At 42.2% G+C, this 19659-nt stretch overlaps 1 protein-coding gene across 3 annotated transcripts in view; it reads left to right on the forward strand.

Annotated features, from left to right (window-relative positions):
- Positions 1-19659, forward strand: part of Syndig1 (synapse differentiation inducing 1) — a 157800-nt gene that overhangs the window by 65201 nt on the left and 72940 nt on the right. For all 3 annotated transcript variants that reach the window (XM_055602697.1, XM_055602699.1, XM_055602698.1), the window contains exon 2: positions 3198-3753. In XM_055602697.1, coding sequence (XP_055458672.1) covers positions 3274-3753 — 480 coding nt within the window. In that variant the 5' untranslated portion in view covers positions 3198-3273. The remainder of the gene's footprint in view (positions 1-3197; positions 3754-19659) is intronic.

The following is a 19659-nucleotide window of genomic DNA, read 5'->3' on the forward strand; positions in this document are numbered from 1 at the left end:
ACTGAATCTTGCCAGCAGATACTTGTGTTCCCTGTGCAGTAAGGACAACTGAGGAGCTGTTCTTGTTGAATTATCCAGCCACTGGAGCAGACTCCTTAGCCTGCCTCATCTTGATTTCTTTTCACATAGGTGGCTTATATGAGGCTTTTTACTTGTTTTTTTTTTTTTCAGTATACATACACATATACATTTTCACACACATATCTATATGTGTACTTTGAAGGAGAATGGGGAGGGTGTATGCAAGGTTTTGGAGGGAGGATAGGTAAGGGAAATATTGTAATTATGTTATAATCTCAAAGTAAAACGACGACAAAAATTGAGCACACAATCAACTGTAAAATCAAGCGACTTATCACATGGTAACGCTGCTATAGAGCAGTGCAAGCCCTTACCAATACCACTCTCTGCCTCAAAAAGCCTTAAGGCTTCGTGTACAGACTGGGATGGAGAGATCATATATGAATGCAGATTGTGATTCAAGAGGTATGTATTCTGCTACAGGTTTTGCTGTACATGTGTCCTCTGTGCATATGTGTGGAACAGGGGATGGACCCAGAATTCAATGTGCAGTAAGTGTGTTCTGTCTCCCTGATCTAGACCTCAGCTCCTTTATATTTCTAATCAACTCCCAGGTTGCACCGAGACTGCACTTTGCACTTTGAGAAACAAAGCATAGAGAATCTGAATGAAATGAAGCCATATCTGTCTCAAGACACCTAAATGCTGAACCTGCTTCTCATGCACAGACAATTCAGAGAGACACTAGTGCTTATCCTAATTGCATGACACCGACAACAGTTTATTTCAACACACAGTTACTGACTGTTGGCCCCATACCCTGTGCAAGAAAGGGAAAACATGCCACTGATTCCTTGGTCTTAAGTTCCTGTCTGGGTGGAAGGGAATGCTGACCTTAACCCCTATCAAAGTGGCACAGAAGAATGTAATGTGAATCACAAGAAAAAAAAAAAAATCAGGAAGAGGTTGTAGGAGCTCCTTTGCCAATAGAAAGTTTATTTCTAGTTGTCCAAGAGCACATACAATTCAGTAGAAGAGACTGAATTTAAACAAATGCAATCTGCTAGCAAGTTATTTACAAGGTTTGGTAGAATAAACCTGGACTGAGAAGCTAGGTCTTCAAAGTTTCTCTAGGCTTGCTAGTATCCCCACAAGACCATGGTGAAACATTAGATAACAAGCCAAAGATTATTCCGTAGAAGGAGAAAGACTGGAGCAGAAATATCCCAGAAACACATTGTGGTTTCGTTGAAGACATGGAGCATAGAGGTGGTTCTCAAACATATTAGTTGCCCTTGGTGTGTTACAGTCACACCTACAAAATCTCCAAATAGATTAATTCAAGATTTTAGTTCTTAAATTGTAAAACTACCCAGAGACAGGCATGTCAAAATCGCATAAGCAGAGGTGATGGTGCATGGTGACCCCTCTTAAACTCTACATGGTTTCACATTAATAATTCTTATTATCTTTCAGTGCATCTGCTGTGTTTTGACCTCACTATTTGAATCTGATCTCAGAATTTTCAATTAGTCACAAAGGTCCTTTTCATCACTGTTACTTTTGTCAGAGTGTAATTTTAGATTACTGTATTTATCATCACATATAATAAAACATCTATGATTAGAAAATACATAAATGTTATAGAAAATGTTAGTGGTAGAGTAGCCTGAGATGAAACTTTTGTGTGTGTATCCATGTTCATGTGTGTGTGTGCACATGTGTACATATGTGAAGGTCAACAGTTAACATAGGGCATCGTCCTCAATCAGTCTCTACCTTAGCTTTTTTTTCATTCTATTCCTGTTCTTTTTTAATTAAATTCTTATTTTTTATATTAATTGCAGTTTATTTACTTTGTATCCCAGCTATAGACCCCTCCCTCGTTCCCTCCCATACCCTCCCTGTCTCCCTCATCTCCTCCCTGCCTTTGAAGGGGAGAGTTAGTAAGACCTGGAGAGGACAGGAGCACCACGGGGACCAAATATATCTGAGCACAGGGGTCGTTTCTGAGACTGATTCTCCAACCAAGGAACATGCATGGATATAACCTAGAACCTCTGCTCAGATGTAGCCCATGGCAGCTCAGTGTCCAAGTGGGTTTCCTAGTAAGGGGAACAGGGACTGTCTCTGACATGAACTCAGTGGCTGGCTCTTTGACCTCCCCTCCCCCAACACGAGGGAGGGGCAGCCTTGCTAGGCCACAGAGGACATTGCACCTTAGCTTTTAAGCCAGGGTCTCTCACTGAACCTGGAGCTTGCTGATTCAGCTAGACTGGCTGGCCTGAAAGCTGCACAGATCCTCCTGTCTCTGCTACTGCAGTGCTGGAATTAGAGGTATGCACCATCACACCTGGCATTTTTCTTTCATGTGGGTTTGTGGGATCAAAGTCTGGTCCTCATTTTTGCATGGCAAACACTTTTCTAATTGTGTCATCTCCTTAGCCCACATGAGATGTTATTATATGTAATGATTTTTAACATACAATGTGAGATAATGCACTCCTTAGAACCATAAGCTTCAGTCTCCTTTTTTCCTTCCTCTCCCCGCTTCCCCTCTCTCTTTCCTCCTATACTGTGTAAGTCTAAATGATAAAATTTTCCAAGATGGAACAATTTGGAGTCAGTGTTTATGTATGAGTTTGGTACAAAAGTTTGCACTGGTGTGTCCATGAAGTATGCCCTCAGTGAGAAACTGTGTCCACATACAATCTAGAGGCCTGGTCTCCCTGTCATTACTTTTTTATGCCTGTGCAGGATATCATCTTAAACTGTGTCTTCCATGCTCCTGCTTAAGTGAATGGTTGTGTACTTGGAAAACTCAATCCTCATTGCAGGCACACAATTTTATTTCTCTGCAGACCATTGGGATGCTAATGTGACCGAGTTTCTCAGAGTTTCAGGACGCCTGACCATAGAGAGAGGCTTCTGTAGGGCTGCAATGGGTCCACTTCTGCTGCTTCTTTCATTTGGAAGCAAAGACTTCATAGAGATGTGGGTAACTGATTTCTGGCTTAATCTGGATGCCACCCTAATGGGGCCTTTTTAAAATTCACAGAACCGGATGGACTGTGTATTTATCTGACTCCATAGCTACTATGCGTGTCTGACATGGCTAGTAAACTCTGTGTGATGAGTTTTGCATAATTTTCACTCTCTGTTTCCTGCTCCTCCAGGGAAATGGGTCCCATGGGGCTCGTGTGACCTGTGAGTACAGCCTGCTAGCCTGACACCCAGCAGAGGGAGTCTACCATGGATGGCATCGTGGAGCAGAAGAGTGTTCTGGTACACAGTAAGATCAGTGACACTGGCAAAAGGAATGGCTTAATTAACACCAGAAACTTCATGGCTGAGAGCAGGGATGGTCTGGTGTCTGTTTACCCAGCACCTCAGTACCAGAGCCACAGGTTAGTGGCCAGTGCAGCACAAGGCAGCCTGGACGGAGGCAGAAGTGAGCCAGTACAGCAGCTGCTGGACCCAAACACACTGCAGCAGTCCGTGGAATCCCACTATCGTCCCAATATCATCCTCTATTCAGATGGTGTACTCCGCTCCTGGGGGGATGGTGTGGCCACTGACTGCTGTGAGACCACTTTCATTGAGGACCGGTCACCCACCAAAGACAGCCTAGAGTACCCAGATGGGAAATTCATCGACCTCTCAGCTGATGACATTAAAATCCACACACTGTCCTATGACGTGGAGGAGGAGGAGGAATTACAGGAGCTGGAGGTCAGAGGATGTGCTTGTTGGGGACCTTCTGGGATTGGGGATTTGGGGCCTAGGGGATGCTTTCAAGTGCCCATAAAAAGCCTGGAAATGAGATTATCATGGAAAAATGCAGAAGGTATTCTTGGTATCATTTTACTCCTGAGCTTTTGTGGAGGATGGAAAGAATGGAAAAGGGCAGTGCGCTATGGCAGTGATTCTGGTCAAAGGTGACCTGAGGTAATAGTAGGTGGGGTAACAGAAACCAGCACTGGATGGGAGGGCAGTTAGGGATACTGTCACTGAATAGGCCACTAGAGAGGGACACATGAGGCTGGAGACACATGGTGTGGGAACAATTTTTACTGTCATAATGGGTCCTTTAGTTCGACCCCTGAAGTTTCTCCTAGTAGGTCATTGTTATCTCAGAACTCTCCAGAAGAAATAGGAGAAGTTTAAAAGGGGAGACAAGGGAATTAAACCTAGGACCTCTAACATACTGGGAAAGCATCAGTCCATTGAACTTTGTCCCCGAATCCAGCATGTCCTATCTCTTTAGCAGTTGATACAAGTGAGGAAATTTGAATCGCACACATAGACACACGAGCAGGACCCTGTGAGACAGGGCACAGTGGTTGCCAGCTATGTGATGAGTGAGTCACGGAGAGGCCACTGTGCTGCAGGAAGAGTAGAGAACAAAGTGTTTTCCACTGGGACCTGCGTGTCCAAGAATAAAGCCCGTGAAAGCCACTGACAGGTCTCTAAATATTCACCCCCACAGACAGAGACCTCTATACCTGTATCTTATGACACTGATGGGAAGAGATGGCCATGAGGCCAGCCAGAGCCTGAGGGAAACTAGAAGATAGGAGCTTTGCTTTCTGTGCTAATGCCTGTTGCAAGTGTCTGCTGTTTTTCAAATTTTCAGGGTTTGGCCAAGAGTAGATGTCTAAACCTACCTGCCCTACGTGTGTCTGGGAAGCAAGCAATTTGAATTTGACACAGAAATTCTGATCAAGGAGTGTCTGGTTGGCCCTGGAAACAGTCTCCAAAGAGCATGTAGATCTGTCATTGTGGTTTGAGTGAGAAGGTGTCAGAGATCATTATAGAAGTGGAACTTCTATCCTGTGTTTTGAGAACAAATATATGGAGGCTTTATGGGTAATTATGAGAGAATTCCAGCCTTAGGTGATGAGGCAAGCACAGAAGCAGCTGGCCCTAAATAGAACGGAATGGAAATGCAAAGGCCTGTGGGGCATGGTGAGTATGGAGGAAATCTGCTTGAGAGGAAAGTACAGTCCTGCTACCCAGGACCTTAATCATTTATAGGAGACTAGATTCAGGAAAGTTACACACTAAACTGTAAGAGAGAAGGGCAGGTGACATGCCCAAGGGAGCTGTCAGGGACAGTGGGCAGGGTTGGGGAATCCAAGCGCATCTAAATCATTTCATGCCCCTTGGTTCCAATGTCCCTGTTGGGCCACACCCTGTGGTACAAGCTGATAGGTTCCAAATGAAAAACTTTGGAGTGACTGAGAATTAGAACACACAAAACAGCACAGAGCAAGCAGGACACCACATGGAGGAACTGAGCCTACAGGCTTTGCCTTCTGTCTTTGGCCATGGAGAACCATGGGAAGATTCCGGGCAATGTGCTGGCTAGTTTTATGTAGACAGGCCTATAAGGCAATTTTGTAATTAGCGGTTGATAGGAGAGGGCCCAGCCCATAGTGGGTGGTGCCATCCCTGGGCTGGTGGACCTGGATTCTGTAAGAAGGCAGGCTGAGCAAGCCATAAGAAAAAGCCAATAATCAGTATCCCTCCATGCCTCTGTATCAGCTCCTGCCTTCAGGTTCCAGTCCAGCTTGAGTGCCTGCCCTCACTACTTTTGATAAGGAAATGTTATATGAAAATGTGATCATAATAAATCCTTTCCTCCCCTAGTTACTTTCATAATGTGTTTTCATCACAGCAGTATTAATCCTAAAACAGACATGATATGCTTTGGGAATCTGCTTTAGCTACAGAGTCAGAAGAGGATGTGAGAGAGATGGAGGGGTACAGAAGGAAGAGACATAGCAAACTGGAGGTACAGAGCCCTGTTATTATAAGGGATATGAGGAAATCAGGACAGCAGTAGCAATGGGAAAGGCATACTTCAAAGGTGAAATTTGTCATTGATTGGCTATGAAAAGGGTTGCCGACAGATCAGGTGCAGCTCTGGTAAAAGTTTTGGAAAGTCAGTTCCAAGGTATACTATGTCCTTGCAATTATCGTCTGGAATACTGGCTAGACTGAAACTGTAAAAGAAGTTTCTTAATGTCTCCATTATCTTTTCACTTATGTGTGTTTTGTTCCCCCTTCCCTCCAGACACATTTATGTGTTTCTTGAACAATCGACGCTATTCAAGCTTATTAAAGCAGAGGAGGTGATTATGTCTCTTCTTAGGCCTCAGCCAACTTTTCTTCTGAGGCTTCAGAATGGCCTAAGAATTCTCTTCCTCCTTAACACTTGTGTTGCTATTTGTTTGAGATAGCAAATAAACAACCAATATTTAAATGCAGTTTGTTTTGATTCATGCTAAGTATGGATCCATGTCTTTGGCAACCATTTTCAACTGGGCTCAATTTAATTGCAAGTTTTTCACACAATGACCTTAGCTAGTTGCTTTTTTTTTTTGGAACTCTGCAGAAGTCTGACATCAACCCAGAAATAGTCCCTTGAGTTAAAAATTAGGAGGTGATGTTAAGAGGGGCAAATTTACCTGTTGTGGTAATTCCAGGGTTTTGATGGGCAGCACAGGAGCCTGATACCACCTAAATAGATTGCTGTGTCCTGGCAGTGGCATTAGCATACACAAGAAGCAATTCTTTTAAGACTAAGGTAACTGAACCACTTATTTATACTGATAACATCACATTATGTGTACATTTTAGAGCGGTTTTTCACTACTTGATACACTGGTATTTCTATTTTGGTCAGATACAGGGCCTTGCCAGTAAAATCAATGGGCAAAGACAGTGTTGAAATGTTCAGTTGGGCATTTAAACAAACTTTCTGGCTAATGTCTAAGGAGCTCACCAAGACTAAGCCATTCCCACATCCTACAGACTCTGAGGACAGTATAGTACAGCCTCTCTCAGTTCCTTAAAGCTGTTTAAGACCCCAGCAAAGGATTTTAAAAAGCTACTCAGAGGGTACTGGGTCCTTCAAGAAGTCTAGGAAAATAAGGACATGTTCTCAAAAGCATTCTTTGGATATAGCAGCAGCCTGTCGTTGGTGCTTTTAATGCTTCTTTTTTTTTTTCTGGAAAAAAAAAAGAAGAACTTTTAAAAAGAAAGAAGAGAAAAACATGCATTAACTGGTCTGTGTTTTTCCCATATTCTAAGAAATAATCAACAGATATGTGCTGGCTAGCATTTGCTATGTAACAAATCACTTTAAGACTAAGTGACTTAAAAAAAGCATTTCCCATGAGGCCAACACTTTGAGTTGAATTTAGCTGAGTGGTTGGTCTGCTGGTCCCTCTGGGACCATTCATTGTCCATAGTTAACTGTTGGTTGATTGGCTTATCAGCTATGCTTGATAATGTTGGCTACCTATTAGCTGCAGGGATGGAGATGATAGGTTAGAATTCTCTCCACCTGGATGGTTAAGAGCTGGACCTCCTGTGTGCTAAGTGGCAAGATGCTCGCCAGCTCCTCTTTTGTGCAAGCCAATCCTGGATCCAAGAGAGCCATTTCCATCCAGCCAAATCTGAGACAACATGGAGTCTTTGTCTTTCATGGGTTCTTATGTTTGTGGGAGTTTCATGCATGGGTTTTACAGACACTTTCAAAAAGACCCAGGGAAGATTTCACTGTTCTATTAGGTGTTTGCCATCTTTCCTGATACTAGTTAACAACTGGAACAGGCTGTGGGTTGGTATGGAGCGAGGGAGAGCTAGGTGACCTCTCAGTGATTTTCAGGATTGCTCATTACACAGTCTCACTGCGCAAGCATGTTACTGGTTTCTTCAGGACAGACTGTGTGCTAATAATTGGGCTTACTGTCTAATCCCAGGGCCTCCTCCCTGGCAGGAGGAAGCTGCAGGTTTTATCTAAGGGCTAGGAAGGTATGTGACCATTGCTTTATCAGATTCCCAGCCCTCAGCTAAAACCTGAAGCTTTTAGGAGCACCAACAGCAGGAAGGCACTTCTCATTTCACACAGAGAAGCTCAAGCAGTGAGATTAAAGAGACACATAATAAAGCGATTCTACAAAACACACAATTGGAATTAAAGCTGTGGAGTGAAGTGAAGTGGTTAGAAGATGTAGCAGGAGGCCTTCACTGCCTTCCTGCTGTCAGCAGCACTGACCTCTGTCAAGACACATAACTGCCGACCCTCTTGTTTCAGTGCACGTCTCTGTTCAGCCCCTGAAGCACGTAGCCCACCGTCCTAATCTGCCCATGAGATCGGAGCCTTTTCTTCATGTGCTAAAAATGGGGGACAAAGGGCTGCACTGCCTCCGTTCCAGGCACTTTTTCAATTGTGTCATAATATGCACAACACTGGAGACAGGGAATACTAAGGCCTCACACGCTAGAAGCTCCTCCAGCCTCATATGAGTTGGCTTTGACAGAACCTTCAGAGATGACACAGGTCTGCTAACTCTTGCCTCCTAATTACCGTGTTTTTTGTTTGTTTGTTTGTTTTGATGAGGAGGTATACTATGGCAAAATTCTGTTTGAGCATTGTGCAGAGTCTGCAAATTGACCACAAAGAGACAGGGATGGGCTTGCTACTGGCCACTTCTTGGCTTCTGAAAACCCTCAGCGTGGGCTTTCTGAGATTTTTTTGTGTTTGTGCTTCCATTCAGAGGCTTGTGACCCTGTGACTGGAACTACAAAGGAGACCATGTGCAGTCATACATGCACAGGAGAGCAGAGAGTCCTCAAAAGACAACTGAGGAGAATCAAACAATGTGAATAGGATGGGCAGTTTTGACCCAGAGGAGGCAAAACAAATTTATAAAATGATAAATGGTGTTTTTGAAAATTGATTTTTCCTGTCTTCATATATGTAGGATTACTCATATGATCGTATGGTAAGGGAGACTTGGGCTGATTTGGGTATGATGAATTTGTAGGATGTTTTCTTCTTTCTTTCTCTTTGTTTCTTTTTTGTTTGTTTGTTTCTCCCTTCCTTCCTTCTTTTCATTCTCTTTTTTTTATAATATTGCATTGACCAGAAATGTTTAAAAAGAAGATTGGTGAACCTTAACGAATGCTAGTTAAAATGAACAACTTACCTTTTTCTGATCATAGGTAAGAAAGGAGATTGATCTCACAATTAAGGATGGTGTTAGCTATTGTAAATATGCTGGCATGCTGGTCACTCTCCTTTCACATTGTTCTTTCTCTGTCCAATTTGGATACTAGACCTGTCTCTCAAGTATGTAGATTCTTCTATTATGTTGAGTCAAGGTTTTTATTATTTTATTTTAATTTGTTGCAGGTTACATTTTTAATTTGCTACCTAGTGACTCGAAAGCACTCTCTCCCTTTCCTAATAAAATTTTGAATCATTGTCATCATGTTCTCGTTTATTCTTAAATATGGCTTCCTTTAGTATAGGTATATATGTGCAATCGTTGAATTGGTGTCAAATGCACTTCTGTACCTGCTCAGACATGTTCTGCTGATTGCTTTTTTTGCCCTGAACATGGATCCTGCTGTCTAGATTGTTACTTGAAATGTAGATTACTTAGTCCTTTCTCTTTTTACTTACTTTTATTATTTGCTTTGTTAGTGACTTTCCTGAACTAAATGTGGACAGTTTTTTTTTTTTTTTTCCTTCTGTGGTATTTGGCCAATGATATTACTCCAGTTGTGTGTGCCTTTCTCCCCCTACTTCTCCCCTCTTCCACTATGGCTGACTTCCTGGGATTAAGATTATTCCTGATTAGACACTGAGTGCAGCAGATGGTGCTTTCAATGTGCCCACAGATCCTCTGTTGTTAGGGATATACTCCAGCAGCTTTCAGCTTTCCCTAGGTTCCACTGTCCATCTTGCTCCCTCCTGCTTCATTACTTGATTTGCCTAAAGATCAGCCAGGATGAGAGGTGAGTTTACACAGCTGCTCTGTGCTTCTCTTTTCCAAGAGCTCTGTACTAAATTTCTGACTAAACTCAATTTGATACTTGATCCAAGACTATAGGCATTGACTTCCCCCCTTATAACTGGGCATGGATCCCCACTTTCTGCTTCCATCAATTTGGTGGCTCCCACTAGTAAATCTAGCTTCCCGAGCCAACCCTATCTTCAAAGAAATGCTTCAGGGACCACACTGAGAGAAGGCATTTAGCAGCCCACAAGAACAGCAGGACCCATCTGTTCTTATTCAAAATTCAATTGTTTTCCACAAATAAATATCTTTGGTGTATTGTTGGCCTTTGATGCACTTGAGAGCCCTGATCTGGCTGTTGACTATTTTTTGAGTTTCTAGAGACAGGATTTGATTTCTTCCTACCTTGCTTCCAAGACTCATGTGAGGATTTGCTGGAACATTATGTGATATCCTGGACATGCGTATGTCAGTATGCACCAAATGAGGCGGATGTGGACAAAGGATGTTTAGAGGGTATTTACTTGGTTTGTATTGCTATCAAGCTAGAGATACCTAAAAAGAAGCAAGTTCAGTTGAAAATTTTCTCTACCGAGTGACTTGTAAGCATGCCTGGAGGGCATTTTCTTTTTGTATTTTTAAATTTTTATTATTTTTAATTACAGTTTATTCACTTTGTATCCCCCCCCCCGTAGCTCCCTCCCTCCACTCCTCCCAATCCCACACTCCCCTCCCCTTCTCCACCCATGCTAGGGAGGTCTTTCTCTCCTTCCTTCTGATCCTAGTCTATCAGGTCTCATCAGGACTGGCTTCATTTTCTACCTTTGTGTCCTGGTAAGGCTGCTCCTCCTTCAGGGGGAGGTGATCAAAGAGCCAGCCACTGAGTTCATGTCAGAGACAGCCCCTGTTCCTCTTATTAGGCACCCACTTGGACACTGAACTGCCATGGGCTACATCTGTGCAGGGGTTCTAGGTTATATCCATGCATGGTCCTTGGTTGGAGTATCAGTCTCAGAAAAGACCCCATGCCCAGATTTTTTGGTTCTGTTGCTCACCTTGTGGAGCTCCTGTCCTCTCCAGGTTTTGCTGTCTCTCTCTTCTTTCATTCAGATTCCCTGCACTCTGCCCAAAGTTTGGCTATGAGTCTCAGCATCTGCTTTGATACCCTGCAGGATAGATGCCCTCTGCGGTAGGCTCCTGTCCTGTTCCCTGTTTTTTCCCTTTTCTGATGTCCATCCTCTTTGCCTTTCTGAATGGGGATTGAGCATCTTAGCCAAAGTCCTCCTTCTTGATTAGTTTCTTTAGGTGTACAGATTTTAGTATGTTTATCCTATATTATATATCTAATATGCACTTATTAATAAGTATATGCCCTGTGTGTCTTTCTGCTTATGGGATACCTCACTCAGGATGATCTTCTCCAGTTCCCACCATTTACCTGCAAATTTCATGATTTCCTTGTGTTTTATTGCTGAGTAATAAACTACACATACTCCATTGTATAGATGTACCACAATTTCTGTATTGATTCCTCAGACACACTAAAACTGTTAGAAGAAAAAGTGGGGAAAAGCCTTGAACTCATTGGCACAGGAGATAACCTCCTGAACAAAACACCAACAGCACAGGCTCTAGGAGCAACAATCAATAAATGGGACTTCATGAAACTGAAAAACTTCTATAAAGCAAAGGATACTGTCATCAAAACAAAATGATTGGGAAAGGATCTCCACCAACCCTATATCTGACAGAGGGCTAATATCCAGAATATATAAAGAACTCAAGAATTTAAACAGCAAAAAATCAAGTAATCCAATTTAAAAATGGGGTGCAGCGCTAAACAGAGAATTCTTAATAGAGGAATATCGAATGGCAGAGAAACACTTAAAGAACTGCTCAAAGTCTTTAGCCATCAGGGAGATGCAAATCAAAACGACCCAGAGATTTCACCTTACATCCATCAGAATGGCTAAAATCAAAAACTCAAGTGAGAACACATGCTGGATAGGATGTGGAGAAAGGGGAACCCTCCTCCACTGCTGGTGGGAATGTAATCTTGTACAATCACTTTGGAAATCAGTCTGGCACTTTCTCAGACAATTAAGAATAGCTCTTCCTCAAGATCCAGCTATACCACTCCTAGGCATATATCCAAAGATACACAAGTATATAACAAGAACATCCTCTCAACCATGTTTGTAGCAGCTTTATTTGTAATATAGAAGCTGGAAACAACCCAGATGGCCCTCAGTTGAGGAATGGCATTTTCCTGATTCTGATTTGTGTAGAATCCAGCCTATCCATAGACAGGTAGTTCTGACCTGTATATGAAAGGTAGCTGAGTAAGCCAGAGGGAATTAGCCAGTAATCAGCATTCTTCTGTAAATTTTGGATCAGTTCTTGCCTCCAGGTATTTTTCTTGAGCTTGCCTAGCTTAGAAAATATAATAAATCCTTCTTTCTTTCTTCCCCAAGTTTGTTTCGGTTAGTGTTCTTTTGTTTGCTTTGTTTTAGGTTTATTTAGATATGCATGTGTGTTCTTCCTTCATGCATATCTGTGTACCATGTGCAATGCCACTAGGCCCAGAACGAGACTATTAGTTCATCTCAAAATGGAGTTGTAGACCTTTGTGAGCCACCATGTGGGTGCTGGGGATTGAACATAGGTTCTCTACAAGAACCACCAGTGACCCCTGCCAAGCCATCTCTCTGGCCTTGTGGTTGGTGTTTTATCATAGCAACAGAAAGCAGATGAGACTATATGGGGTATGATTAGGCTAAGAATTTTTATCAAATTAATTATCTTTAAATAATATGACAAATCACAACAAATGGCATTAGAAGATTAAGCTATTCATGTTTTCCCTTTGTGATAATGTATCCATGAAAAATTGTATTTAGACACTACTACATGGAAGGGAAATAGTTTATATGACCGTTATTCTGTATAACCTTCTAGTGCTCTACCTGCACTGCCACCTTGCTCTGTGAGAAAGCAGCACTGTATAGATAATTTCGTCCACCCAGAAGTGAAGCTTACCTTCAAGAAAACATATTTGCCAGTCTCGAGGCAATACCAAATAAAATTTCCACATACATAATTAATTATTTGTGTACTACGTGTTTGTGTGTGTGTGTGTTTCTTCCACATTGTTTGATACAAGGTCTCAGATTGTTTTTTGTTGTTTCAATTTGCTTTTGTTTGTTTTTTCTTCTGATACATATGACATACTAGCTAGCTCAAGAGCTTCTGGAGATTCTTCTGTCTGAACCCCGTAAGAGCATTGTGATCATAAATACATGTGCTGTCATGTCCAGCTGTATGTATGTTCTGGGGTTCTAGCTGAGGATCTCATACTTGCTTGGCAAATACTACCCATTAAGCATGTTCCCCACCCTTATCTACAGAGAAGTGAAATATATTATTAAACATAAACAAGATTAGAATACTACTGTGACTGATTTTTCAAAATCAATCAATCAATTAATTAATTAATTATTACAGTTTATTCACTTTGTATCCCTGCTGCAGTCCCCTCCCTCGTCTCCTCCCAGTCCCATCGACCTTCCTTCTTCCCCTATGCCCTTTCCCTAGTCCCCTGATAGTGGCCGACCTCCTCCCCTTCTAACTGACCCTTGCTTATCAGGTCTCATCAGGGCTGGCTGCATCATCTTCCTCTGTGGCCTGGCAAGGCTGTACCTCCCAGGAGGAGGTGATCAAAGAGTTGGCCCCTGTGTTCACGTCAGAGACAGCCCCTGTACACTTACTAGGGAACCCACTTGGAAACTGAGCAGCCTATGGGCTTCCTCTGAGCAGGGAGTCTAGGTTGTCTCCATGCAAGGTCCTTGGTTGAAGTATTGGACTTTGCAGGGCCCACTGGGCCCAGGTTTTTTGACTCTGTTCTCCTTGTGGTGTTCCTGTCCCCTCCAGGCCTTTCTATATCCCTCTTCTTCCATAAGATTTCCTGCACTCTGCCCAAAGTTTGTCTATGAGTCCCAGTATCTCCTTAGATAGCCTGCTGTGTAGAGTCTTTCAGAGGTCCTGTCCTGTTACTTGTCTTCTCCTACTTATTTGGGATATAAAATTTTATTAAAATATATAACCCAGGCATATTTCTCAAGTAATAATAACCAATATGTGCCTTTTAGATCTCAGGGAATCCATTTATCTAGAAATGATCTCAAGCTAACCTTAGAAGGATTTCTGGAAGTTAGATAAAAGCCAGCATTCCTTAGGAACTTGTGAAATGAGTTTTCTGCATCCTAGCCCAGAGGGAGTAATTTTTCCTACCTCTATCAGAAGGGACATATGGCTGTCTAATTGATATACACCTGCGGTGCCTGTCAACATATCAAAGCCCATGCTGACCTCTATGCTCCTTCAGTATCACAAGCACCTTTTATACATTTCAATGTCTGTGCTAACATCCTTTCTTACCTCTTCTACTTTAAACTATCTTCAGCTCACTGGCTTCCCACCCTTTTCATAACCTGGCAATGCTTACTATTTCCTTTCTTGCTATTCTCTCAGTCTCTGTCTCTGTCTCAGTCTCTGTCTCTCTCTCCTCTTGCTCTCTTGCTGTTCTCTACCTCACTATCTTTGCTATTCTCTCCTGCTCTCACACTTTTCTAGCACTGGTTATGTCCAGTCTGCTTTCTTTGCTCTCTGTTCTGGACTCTTACAGATGCCTCTGGATATTTTCTCTTTCTTATCCTCAAAACAAACCTTCTCTACTAGGTCATGTAAGCATTTCTTTACTGTACCTCCTCACATACTGTGTCACCATCTTCCATGTTTTTATGTTCTATATGTCAGTAGGGGCACTCATGTATGTAATAAAGCCGTTTGATGGGAAAGGGAGACTTTTCCTGTAGTACATCCTCTTGTCATAGAGATTCAGGGTCCTTGTTCATCTTTCCTTGATTTTTTTTCCCTGCTAAGCAAAGGCACAGGCACCAACCAAATCTGCTGGAAGTGGAAGGTGTAGTGCTCTGGTCAGCAGCCTTCATTGTGACTAGTGGGTCACTGACAGCCTCCTGAGTGGGTGAATGTCTGTTATAGCTATGGAGCCAATAAACAGAATCATCACAGAGAACAGAACCTCCTGTCCTTGCAAGATGATCATTACTGTCACGAAATCTGCCCTTTCTGAGCTACAGGCTTTTTAGCATGGTAATTGTGACAAATGGGGTTTGAATAACAATGAAAAAGGGAAGCCCGTAACTGACAGATCCTCTTTTATACTCAGGTCTGAACAAATACAAAAAGAATTCAAAACGGAATTGTAATTACATTAAGTTTCTACAAGCTTGACTAAAGTCTTCTCTCAATTCTCAAATCTAGGACAGGTTGTGCTGGTTGGTTTTCATTGTCATCCTGACACTGTCTAGAGTCACTTAGGAAGAGAGAACTTTAATTGAAGAAGTGCTTAGGTCAGATTGGCCTGATGGGCCTAAGGGCATGTGTGTGGTGCATTGTGCTAAAGGATTGTTGTTGTAAGAGAGCCCAACCCTCTGTGGGTGATGTCATCCATTTTCAGGGTTCTCTAGAGTGATTTATAGTCTCTCTCTCTCTCTCTCTCTATATATATATATATATATATATATGTGTGTGTGTGTGTGTGTGTGTGTGTATGTGTGTATGTATGTGTATGTGTGTGTATGTGGGAGGGGATATTTTTTAGAATGATTTCCACCCAGGTTGTGATCCAGCTGATTCCCAAGGGCTCCCATGAATGGAAGGTAAAAGTATCCAGTAGTTGTTCATTCCATGAGACTGAATGTCTCAGCTGGTCTTCAGTATATATCAGAATCCTGAAGAAGTAGGCTCTAATGCTAGTAAAAGAATGGACCTGCTAGGGAGGTTAAAAACAAGCAGGCAGAAAGCAAAAGCTTCATTTTTAAAAGTTTTATTTAAGCTTCCAGCAGAAGGTGTGGTCCAGATTAGAGGTGGATCTTCCCACCTCAGAGATCAGAAAGGAAAAAGTGATAGTGAACATGAGACGTAAATAGAAGATCATTCTTTGAAGTCAAAGACGTCAGTAAAGCTGGAAGAGTTGGGGGAGATGCTCAGTGGATAAAACAATGCAAACATGACGACAGGAATCCACTTATAAGCCAACTGGGTGTGACAGTACATCCATGATCCCAAGACACAGGAGGCAGGGAGGTGGTCCCTGTTGTGATAAAGTTAGCCTCATTATCCAAAATGGCTAATAACAGGATTAGTTTTTAGAAAAATAAACTTGCCTCAGCTGTTAGGGAAGGGAAGATAACCAGTGTCAACCACAGGCCTTCATCTATGTGTACAGGCACACACACTACACATGTATACCACAAAAGAAAAAGACAAACACATCTTCAGACATTACTGATCATACTATTGAGAGGCTGCCATGACATCCATCCTGAAATCTAAAGATGAGCACATCTTTAGCTTAGTGAATACTCTTCGGTTTTTCCTCTCACAGCTCATGTCACACTATCTTCTGGCAACCTAAAAGAAATGTGCAGCTGAGGCAGGTTAGCTTGCTTAGAATGGGGTGTGGCATGGATCACATGCAGAAGGGAACAGTGGGAACAGTGGGTGATGATGGATGATACAGACCTAGGATCCGTGCTCAGATGCTTGCAATCGTAAGAAGCTTTGTTTGTTTGTTTGTTTGTTTGTTTGATGAGTGTTGCCTGTTAGAATCATTAGGTTCTGGAGACAGAGGCTGCCCTTTATAGACAAAGGCCAAACCCTTCATGCTCAGTGGTCATGAATTGCAGCTGGTGCTTTTTTCAGAAACAAACCACACAGGAACAGTAGGATGGGAGAAAGACATGCATCATGAAATGCATGTTGCATGGATCTTTTTTGGACTTTTATTAATGAGGACTGTGTTTTCACTCAGACATGAAGGCCAAAGGAGTAGCAGCAATTCTGGATAGTTTAGAAGCTGCAGTTTCCTACAGATCTCCAAAGAAAGGTGTTTGCTTTTTCTCTTTTCTCCTAGAAAATGAAAAATAACATTGTTTCTCATGAACCAGTCACCAGGGAAATGTGAGACCTAAGGAAGAAATGTAACCACCATCTAATTTAAGAACTACATTCTCAGGACACAAAGTTCATGTTGTAGGTCGCTGGTGTTAATTGGAAACCATCCCCAGAGTCTGGAGCAGGTTTTCACACTTCACCTGAAGTGCACTTGTAAGCAAAGAGCCAGTGTATAGCAGTGCCATGTGTTAGACTGCAGGTACTTAGAAATCCCACTGTTGGATTAGGTGAGAGCCACCAAGGCCTGTGTGGGGAATCAGCACAGCCATGAAACCAATGGACGACAGGCAGCAAGGGAACAGTCAGCAGAGTTCATTCAGAAGCATTGCCCTATGGGAAATCTTAAAGTCTCATATATGACATTCCTTGTCCAGCTTTTACTCTGTTGAACATAAATGGAGGATTGTGAAGAGATTACTGTTTCAGAGAGTCTGGTGGTACAGAATATGGGAGGAGGTGGTGGCTGCTGTGTAAGAAAGAAAGTGTGTGAAGTAGGGACAAAGTCAGGGAAAGAGGAGGGGAAGAGAGGGAAGGAAGGATAAAGGAAGAAAAGAGGAAGGAAGAAAAAAGGAAGGAAGAAAGAAGGAAGGAAGGAATCTATAGGAACCCTAGGCAAGTATCTGGTCCCAAGGTCCGAAAACTCATGGTGCTCATTAGAAGGTCAGAAACTGCTCTGAACATGGTATGGCCCCTTCAAGGCCTGTGTGTGAAGGCTATAATAGGGTAGTCCAACCTTCTGCATGGTGTTTCTCTAAGAATTCTAGCAGAATTGAGGTAACTAGTCCCATTTAGATATTTGATATGTATGGCAGCTGCTGAAAGCAAGTATTCTAATTTTGCTTCAGGAAATGACCAGTTAAGCTATAAATGGGTTCATAAAGGAAACTCAACATGGCTCTTTTCTTTGATAGTACATTGGATTATCTGGCTCATCTAGAATTGTCTCCTTGTAACATCCAGACCATCTGTCATTAGGAGACAGATGGGCTGGGAAAGGTGTGAGACCCTTAGCCTAAGGGTTGGAGATCACAGGATTCTGTAATTTTAGAGCTGACATGTGCCTTTCCACAAGGATAATTTCTTTGTCACACTTAGGATCTTTTCCCTATGTGAAAGATTGAAGTTTGGGTCATCATAACCTGAGGTAAAGATGAAAGGGTCTTTCAGGAGAGTTTTGAGAGAAACACGCAGTTGCACGCGTGCGTGTGTGTGTGTGTGTGTGTGTGTGTGCACGCACACACACACACACACACACACACACACACATCTACTAAACAAATAAGAGGCATGTATTGTCCCAACAGTCCCCTTGTGTGCTGAGCTGTAGGTCCTTAACACAAGATTGTTATGGGTTGGATGGATTTGGTCCCTACAATTTATGTTTCAGAAGCTTGCTGCTCCATGAATTAATGTAAGAGGTGAGAGAGAAGTAATTGGTCCATGTAGGTATCACTTTCAAAAGAGAGTTAAATGGCTCTCATTGGTCACAGGATTGGTTCTCAAGAAAAAGTCATCATAAGAGAGCAAGACCTTTTCCCACTTCTCATAGTATGTCCTTCTTACCACAAACCTTTCCTCCATGGTCTTATGTAGACAGGAGTCTACAAAAGATGCCCTTTGAACTTGCATTCTCCAAAACTTCTTGGTTTTATAAAGCCTCAAATATTTTGCTATAGCAATAAAGTGTAAAATATGAAATTCCTATATTTTTGTATATACTCAAGATGTTCTCCCAGAATTCACAGGCTAAAGGTAGGTAGTCATAGTATTTGGTGGGTTGAAGAAAAACAGCTGTAGATTTCTTTACATTCTCTTTGAGATGATGCTGTGCTTCAACATAAGTATATTCACCCGAATGGAAGAAAGCTCTTACCCACTACTCACATTGCCTTCTCAGCACGGCCACCATTCACCAACAGCAACATCTGACAAACTAGAGTTCCCTGGGATCATCTGGGTCCAAACTCTGGAAGTCCAGGAGCCTTTGAGGGGCACAAAAGAAATTCTATCTCCTGGCATCTCATTAATTCACTTGTGAGATGAATAGTCTCATCTTCTTTCTGGGAGACGTGCTCACTTCCTGCTACAGCCAACCTATTGACAGCAGTGTAGGCACAAAATAAAACCAGATGGCTCACTGTGTGGGAGATTCTGGAATTTCTGTGAACTGAAAATTGTCCCTCTTTACTGGGCTGTGAGCGTTCCACTAGAGAAGAATTATTAGGTTGTACATGAAAAGAAAACAATCATGTCCAATAGAAGTATAAATGACAAGGTAAACATTCTAGCCACTGCGTTTCCACCCTGTCTGCATGTTAAATTCACACATAGAATCAGGTATAATATTCATGATGCCCTGAAGCATCACAGTGTCTTGATCACAAGGATGGCTCATACCAAGGAAGTTGGTTACTGACCCAAGTATCTCACAACTAGGAACAGGCAAATCAAAGTTTGATCCCTCCCCCTTGATCCTTAAGATCATGCTGATCCAAAATTGGATCAGAACTAGGAAATACAGCTTTCCATTAAAATCAATTTTATTTTGTAAATTTTACTTCTTGAAAAAATTAAATACAGAACCTTAGTTAAATATTTGCATATTGAAGAGTGCAGGGAAATGGATGGAGCACACAGTGCCGTGCATTTAAAGAGTCAGATGAAGAGAAGGGTGGGTGGAAAAGTGAATACGGCAGGCACATGATGAGGGCAATTGTGGTGTCTGCGTGGCAGCTACAAAGCATTTGCTATAGAACCGTTTTTAAATGTTGTTGGGTCTAAC

The sequence above is a fragment of the Psammomys obesus genome, unplaced genomic scaffold, assembly GCF_907164565.1.
Source record: "Psammomys obesus unplaced genomic scaffold, mPsaObe1.curated_primary_1811, whole genome shotgun sequence".
Classification (NCBI taxonomy): domain Eukaryota; kingdom Metazoa; phylum Chordata; class Mammalia; order Rodentia; family Muridae; genus Psammomys; species Psammomys obesus.